At 53.1% G+C, this 7,966-nt stretch overlaps 1 protein-coding gene across 3 annotated transcripts; it reads right to left on the reverse strand.

Moving 5' to 3' along the window:
* Positions 1 to 1,337: 1,337 nt before the first annotated feature.
* On the reverse strand, positions 1,338 to 7,200 carry WDR73 (WD repeat domain 73). 3 transcript variants are annotated; one of them, XM_030950271.1, is made up of 8 exons: positions 7,140 to 7,200; positions 6,997 to 7,064; positions 6,547 to 6,635; positions 5,789 to 5,877; positions 4,636 to 4,703; positions 3,803 to 3,967; positions 2,324 to 2,698; positions 1,338 to 1,735 (listed from the first exon to the last, which is right to left on the reverse strand). In XM_030950271.1, exons 1-8 carry the CDS (start codon positions 7,178 to 7,180, stop codon positions 1,497 to 1,499), a joined length of 1,134 nt encoding a protein of 377 aa, XP_030806131.1. In that variant the 5' UTR covers positions 7,181 to 7,200; the 3' UTR covers positions 1,338 to 1,496. The 3 variants fall into 3 exon arrangements, with proteins under 3 accessions (XP_030806131.1, XP_030806119.1, XP_030806141.1); XM_030950259.1 differs by having other exon boundaries at positions 3,794 to 3,967; XM_030950281.1 differs by having other exon boundaries at positions 3,794 to 3,967; positions 6,547 to 6,623; positions 7,140 to 7,180.
* Between the last annotated feature and the right edge of the window lie 766 nt (positions 7,201 to 7,966).

Here is a 7,966-nt window from a genome sequence, read left to right on the forward strand (position 1 = left end):
CCTGCAGGTCTTGGTGCAGGGGAAGGGCACGCTCGGCTCTACCAGAGCCGGAAGGAACTGACTCAAGAGAAAGAAAGGATGCTCAGGCACTCCTGCAGGACAGCTCAGCTCCTCTAGGACTCAACAGGCTTTTCCTTTTGTTGATTGCTGGTGACACAGATCCATGCCTTTAGTAATTGACAAAACGTTACCATCCCCAGCCTTGGGCAGGACACGTTGCCCCTGCTTCACATGCTGCCAGGCGGAGTTTGGGACGAGTGGAAATGCTCACATGGCTTGTCCTGGGAGAAGAATGAGGCTGGTTCCAGGCTGAGCTGCCAAGCAGACAACTGTTGCCATGGCACAGAACGAGTCAGTACAGCACATTCCCAGTGTAAGGTTTCCCCAGGTGCTCTTGAAGTAAAGCCTTCAGCCCTATCTCACCTGTCTTCAGCCCCTCCTCACCTCAGCTGACACCCAAGCAGAAGGGAGCTTTTATGCAGGCAGGTTGTTCCTCCCAATTAACACCTTGGTAAAAGTGTGAGTGTTGCATGAGCTGCAACACAGCCCAGGAAATCACATCAGTTTGATCAAATCTAAATGTGCAGCTGGTGGGAAAAGAGCCAAAGGACACCAATGCCTTGTCTCAGACCAGGTACTCTCAGGATCTGGAGGGGGAGGGGCAGAGTTAGGAGTAGGCTGTGGCTGGAAAGATTGTTCCTGTTCCTTTTGCAGGCTGCAAGCAGGAACGCAAGTGGTCACACAGAAACTTCCTGAGCGGAGGTCACTGCTCATGACATATGAGCACGTGATAAATGTCAACAGCCCTCGGGGGTGCAGCTTCCTTTGGTGCTCTGGGCCTGGAATACAGTGGGTAAATATCCCACAGAAGAGCCTGTTTCCTCAATTTCCTGGGTTTTTTTTCGTGAAATTGGAGAATGGTTTGGTTTGGAAGGGACCTCAAAGCTCATCCAGTTCCAACTCCTTGCCACGAGCAGGGACACCTTCGAGCAGACCAGGTTGCTGAAAGACCCATCCAGCCTGGCCTTGGGCACATCCAGGGATGAGGCAGCAGCAGCTTCTCTGAGCAACCTGTGCCAGGGCCTCCCCACCCTCACAGGGAAGAATTTCTTCCCAATAGCCAATCTAACCCTGCCCTCTGGCAGTATGAAGCCATTCCCCCTTGTCCTGTCACTCCAGGCCTTTGTCAAGTCTCTCCTTTTTGTGCCTCTCCCTTTCTGCAGACATGACACAAACCTATGATCAAAAAACAGCAGGATGTTTTCTGCCAGCAGCAGAACCACAGGCAGAACCACAAGCACAGCTCTCATCTGAAGGCTGGCACACAGGAGAACAAGTAACACAGGCAAAATTTTTACTATTATTAAAATAGAAATTTTACAGTTGTTCTGCTCACTGCAACAGTCTCCAAACAGTATCTGCAGGCACACACACACACTGCAGCCCACGCAAACTACAGCAGAGGCAGGAAATGCCCCATCTCACCAAAACACCACCTACCCACACTTCCCACAGGGCTGAACCCAGTCCCAGACATGCAAGGAACCATCACTTGCTGCTGACAACAAAGTTCTGGGTTTCTGCAGATGCCACGTGTGCACAGTGACTAGGGGAGGGTCCCTGCTGCCACCTGCTCCACCAAATACGTGGCCTTTGTGAATGAAGATGGGCTCTGCTTCCCTGCCAGAGCTGTCCCAACTCTGTGTGTCATACACATGCACGGTGCCATCAAAACCTTGGATAAAAGGGAATTAAAAGGATAAAGAAGGAATAGAGCGTGCAGAAGTTAACTGCTTTGGTCTGGTCCAGCTGGGCTCAGGATCACCTCCCAGCAGCAACGAGGAAAAGTGGCCCAGACTAGAAACCTGTGAGAAGAGAGCAGCTCTGCCTCTGAGGAGAGTCTCTCAAAGAAACAGCTGCTGCGGAGAGCCCAGACCAGATCCCCAAAGTTTGTGGACTCATGCGTGTGAACATGCAAGGCTCTGGTCAAGAGGCTGCCTTGCTGCCCAGCTGGCATTATCAATGCTGTAGCCTGCAGCCAGGCTGTGACTGGCACTATCAGGGCACTGCTTGTGGTCAGCTTGGGGCCTTTGAGCTCACAGAAAGGCAGCAGGCATTTTCCAGAACCCACCCAGGCCCCTTCCGGAGTTGTTGGACAGAGGCAGCTGCAGAGGACAATTAGTTGGCATCTCTGCTGGCTCCAGCGGCAGCACTGAAAAGCCACCATGTCACTGGGGGGTTTTAGGTGGAGTGAACTGGGCCTTCACAAAAAGATAAATCAAAAAAGCACCCAGAAAAGGAGATCTCTGCCCTAAGCACCTACCTGAAATGGCAAGGTAGCCTTCCAGAGCAGGAGCCCAGGAGACGCACAGGAACTCCGCACCTGAGCCAGGAGAGGGGACCCTGGCCTTTGCCACGGCCAAGAACTCCGAGGTTTTCCTGAGGTCTGTCAGGGCCAGGAGCCCCCTGCTTGAGAGGCGAGCCACGGGTTGGGAGCTGGGCTCAGAGCCCTGAGCTGCATGCCGGGTGCCCATGCACCAGTGCTCGCTGCACGGTGCCGAGGGTGCTGGCACGGCCTCCACGAGGCCCTGCGGCTGCCGGGTGTCGGCCAGGCACAGCCGGCCTGTGGCACAGCACAGCAGCAGCAGGTTGCAGTCCAGGAACGCCAGGCTGCTGAGCTCCTCGCTGCCTTGGGAAGCTGCAAAACAGAGACAGGTCTCAGGTTCAATGAGGAGCACTTTCAGGATTGCTGTGCTGCAGTATTGCCTGAGAAAGAAAGCAGGATGGATGCTCAGGAGTAACATGTCCAGCTCCAGGGCCTCCAGCATCAGAAAGGGTGGAGCTGCTGGAATGAGTACAGAGGCGGCCATGGAGAGGCTCTGAGGGCTACAGCCCCTCTGTCCTGGTGACAGGCTGGGACAGCTTGGAGTGTTCAGCTTGGAGAAGAGAAGGAGCCCCTGCCAGTGCCTAAGAGAGCTCCAAGAGAGCTGGAGAGGGACTCTGGACAAGGGCCTGGAGTGACAGGACATGGGGGTATGGCTTCCCACTGACAGGGGACAGGGTTAAATGGGATATTGGACAGAAATTCTTGTCTGTGAGGGTTGTGAGGCCCTGACAAGACTGTCCAGAGAAGCTGTGGCTGCCTCATGCCTGCAAGTTGGTCAGGGCTTGGAGATACCTCATCTAGTGGGAGATGTCTCTGCTCATGGCAGGGAGTTGGAATGAGATGAGCTTTAAGTGTCTCTTCCAAGCCAAACCACTCCAAGATTCTGTGAGTCCCTCTGGCACAGGGACAGTGACACAAAGACCTTCCTTTCCCTCTGTGCTGTGATACTCCCACTGGACACACACATCCCCTCTTCCCTCCCCAGCGATGAGCTCTGTGGGGACTGAGTCTCACTGCACAGGTGAAGGCAGAGAGCCCCCAGATCCCCAGGGAAACCAGACCTGCACCCACCACCTGTTGTAACCAGGCTGTCACCTCCCTTGTTTGGGACAGCACACACAGCACCCCTCTGTGAACCCAGTTCTCCACACTGAAACTATCTCAGGTAGTGCTCAGATTTGGAGCAGAAATGTGAGAAATCGGTGTAATATGAGTGGTAAGCAGCTGGAGATGGACCAGACCGTTGTCACCTCTTTCCTCAAAACAATAAAATAATAAAACAATATACTTGTGGCAAATATCTTGCACATGTCCAAAAGTACCTGCTCAGTGAAATGTTTGCTACTCAAGCAATTAGCATTGCTTTACCCAAACTCCACCCTTCCAAAAACAAGACATCAGGCTTGCCTTGAATACCTGCTGTATAGACATTTTTCCTTGATTCAACCTCTGTAATTTGGACTCTGTCAAGTCTTGAACCATGAAGGACCCATGGGGCTCTGGCTGAAATGGTGGCAATTTTAGCCCAGGACTGCCCAGTGCCATTTTCTGTTGCTATGGTGCTTACAGATTTAATAACATCTATTAGGAAGAGATAGAAACAGATGTAAAACACAGTGAGAACCAAGTAATCCATCCAATTAAGCTGCTTCACAGCAATACCTCACAAAGGTAAAACTGACCTACTAAACCAATAAGAAATCTAATTATGCCTAACCCCTTCTTGAGGGTAAAACCCCTTTCCAATTCATCCAGCAAGGACTGACAAAATGCTGAGCAAAATGAATGAAAATCTGTGAATCGAGATGTTTATGTTCAATGAAGAACTTTTCTCCTTCTTTTGCACCTCCTTTCTGGTGGTTTACAAGTATTTCCCAGTAGCAGCCTCTCTCTTTTTGAGAGAAGGTGAATCACAGTCTATCCCAAAAGGCAATGGATGGAGCTACATTTCTAACCATTGCAGTTGTAAGGGGACAGCCTGCCAACTACACGCAGTACAAGGCTACTGTGATATGCCTAAACATATTAATTCTCTGATGAGGTTTGTGCTGTTAACTCCAAACCACCAAAACTGGTGTAGATCCTTGTCTTGTACCCTTCTCCAGCCTGTGCCACACAAGTGTGGTCACTCAGGACAGGGAAGTGGCACTCCTCTCCTCATTTTTGACACACAGGAAGAAGGGGAAGCTAGAGATGTGAGATGCAACAACAACTGCATTGGGAAACCACTTGAGCTCAGAAAGCCTTACCAGAGTCCTCTGCTGACACCTGCCAGACCTGGAGTGAGCTGTCGGGTGGGCCACTTGTTACCAGCAAGCTGAGGAAACAGAAGAATCTCACAAAAGAGTCTCCTCAGGAGCAGAGAACAGCCTTGTTTTCCCCAGCCTGGGACAAACTGGTCTGCTGCTCCTGTTAGCAGGAACTCCTGCATCTGCTTGGAACAAAGTGGTGGCTGGAAGGACCATAATCCCAGAACTCCTCATGCAGGGATGCTCCACACAGCCCAAGCAACAGCATTTATGAGGATATTTTATGAGGGTCTGCTGAGTAGTGGCTGAGGGAGCTGGGGGTGGGGGTGCTCAGCGTGAAGAAAAGAAGGCTCAGGGGGCATCTTTTTGCTCTCTACAACTCCCTGACAGGAGGGTGCAGCCAGGTGGGAACTCGGGTGCTCCCAAGGAACAAGGGACAGGACAAGAGGAGATGGCCCTCGAGTTGCACCAGAGGATGTTTAGGTTGGATATTGGGGAAATTCCTCCCTGAAAGTGTTGTCCAGCCTTGGCACAGGCTGCCCAGGGCAGGAGTGGAGTTGCCATCCCTCGAGGGATTAGAAGCTGTGTGTGGCACTTGGGGACATGTGTCAGTGGTGGGCTTGGCAGTGACAGGAACCAATGGTCTCAGAGGGCTTTTCCCACCTAAATGATTCTGTGATTTAATTATCACATTTTCCAGAAGGACTAGACTGAGAATGATCCAGATAGCCCCAAAGTAGTCAATGGGGACTTGTGTAGGAAGAAACACTGAACAAGAGATCAGCCATCAGTATTTGTTTGGTCTAAATCCAGAGCAGGAAAAAAGCTCCTGAACCTGCACACACAGGGTCTTGCAGAGCAGTGGCACCAGCCACCAGCGTCCTACTCTGCTGCTGAGCAGCTCCAAGCAGTGTCAAATGCCAAAGGAAGGGAAGGTAGAGCAGGAAAACTCTACAGGCCCCTGCTGCTCAGAAGTGGGGTAGGGAGCAGCAACATCAGCAGTTCTTGGTATGTAACTGGCCCAGCCTCACACAGGTCCTAGAGCTGGCAGGATTGACCAGTTGGGAAGCAGGCACGGAAATGGAGTTTGCTCTCAGTGGATAAGTCCCTTCTCCACTTCCAATACACCCTGGGAAGGACCTGGTGGTCATACCTGGTGTCTGGCACGTATTTCAGGCTGTACACTGGGCGCTCTGAAAATCCACCACATTCTACCTTGAAATCTCTCTCTGGACACAGGCCCTAGAAATCAAAGGCAAAGCCATTTCTTCACACAATGGTGCACAACTCGTGCTCAGTTGTCACAAAAAATGACAGAGACACGAGGCAAACTCTTGTTTGCTATAGCTCTTCCCTGTCCAGCGCTGCCTTTTTCAACAGGAGATACAGGACTGAAGGATCCCAAAATAGCCAGAGACAACAGAAGCCTGGAGAAAGCTGCTGCCAAGCGCTCTGCCTGTGTCTGTTGCCATCTGCGCACATCTGGCTCAGGAGCTTTCTACTTACCCAGTGACCAAACACCAGCTTCTACTCTAGTGCAGAGGTCACCCACCCAAGGGCCAGCCTTGGTGCTCTGCAGGGTGGTCGCCCAGGCCTGAGCTGCTCAGCAAGCCCCTTCTTCACTTGGCTTGCTGTTCTCTTTCCCCATGAAATGCTTTCATTCACATACCTGGAGATGAAGTGTCCACAACCCAAGCTGTCTGCAGAGCAGCTGCAGGATAACATGACTGAACAACAAACAAGTGACTTCTGTGCTTTTCCTTCCAACCAAAGCTGCTTAATCCCTGGCCATGCCCTTGTCACAGCAACAGGTAACAGCTCATGAAGGCCACCAAGCCCTGCCTTGGTCTCCGAAAATATCAGGCCACGGAGGTCAGAGAGGTCTGGTGCCACCCTGGCTGCAACACCCACCTGGGTCTCCTTTGTCAGCAGCGTTGGCGGTGGGATCAGCTGCAGGATCTCGTTCCCATCACACTGTCCATACCCGGCTACACAGACACCTTGGTGGGGTGGGCACGAAGAGCCAGGAACACGGTGAGGGCTGCCCCCCTGCCCAGCCCACCCTCCCTGAGACAAACCCGAGTTACCGCACAGTCCATGGACCGCCAGGCCCTGAGCTGGAGCCCAGGCTGAGCCCGGAGCGGCTCCAGCCACTCAGCCCCACTTCTGGGGCCCTGCACCCCGGCTTCCCTCCGGGACCCCAGACTGGCCCAAGCCCAGAGCCTCCTTTTCCCCCTTCTCCCGCCACACGGGCCCCGGCCCGGGCCCTGAGCCTCCTCCTTTCCTCCGGCCAGCCACGGGCCCCGCCAGCCTCCAGCCTGGCCCCTCTCCTCCCCTCAGCGCTCCCCGCCTCGCACTCACGGTTCCCGCGGGCCCATTCGATGAGGCGGGTGGGCGCCTGGAGCTCGAAGGTGTGCAGGTCGCGGTACCTGCGGGGAGAGGGCGGCTGTGAGGCCGGCGGTGCCCGGCTCGGTGCCGGGGGCCGGGGGCCGGGGGTCCCTCACAGTCGCAGCGACTGCAGCAGCCACTCGTCCGCCGCCTCCATGGCAACGCCCGCCCGCGCGGCGCGCGCCAGTGACGTCACGAGCCGGCGGGCGGCAGTGACGTCACGGGAGCTGAGGCGGCAGCCGCGGGAGGCGGAGCGGGCTGGGATGGCGGAGATGTGAAAGCTGACCCGGCTCCATTCCCCTGGCATGGGAACGGACATCTTCCACAGGACCGAGTTGCTCCAAGCCCTGTCCTGCCTGGCCTTGAACACTTCCAGGGACGGGGCAGCCGCACCTTCTCTGGGCAACCTGTGCCAGGGCCTCGCCACCCTCACAGGGAAGAATTTCTTCCCAATATCCCATCTAACCCTGCCCTCTGACAGTGGGAAGTGTGAAAAATGCGTATTTTACGATTGGCTTTTCGCAAATATTAAAATGAATATTATATGTATTATGTTAAAAAGTTACACTGTATTCATTTTCTTAAGTAGTGTGTTAAATATAGTTTTAGGTTATAAAAAATGTTAAAATAAAAACTATTCTATGTAGGATACTTTTTTTCTAAGGAAAGGACTCGCACTGAGATAGCAGCCACAGGACACCTAAATCTTTCAGAGAAAAAGAATTTATTGCGCCATTATCAGGAGAAACGAACTTCTTCCCACCTCGCTCAGCCCCGAAGACGCCGTCAGGATTCAGAGGAAGAAGCTGACACTGACCAGACAGAATCCTGTGTTTGAATGGAATTTATGCATCATGTATGAGGTGTATGAATATGCAACAGGCTATTGTTTTTAAGGGTTAATCCTCTGTTAACGTGTGTCCTTTTTCGGGCTTATGCTGCC

The sequence above is a fragment of the Camarhynchus parvulus genome, chromosome 1 (assembly GCF_901933205.1).
Source record: "Camarhynchus parvulus chromosome 1, STF_HiC, whole genome shotgun sequence".
NCBI lineage: Eukaryota > Metazoa > Chordata > Aves > Passeriformes > Thraupidae > Camarhynchus > Camarhynchus parvulus.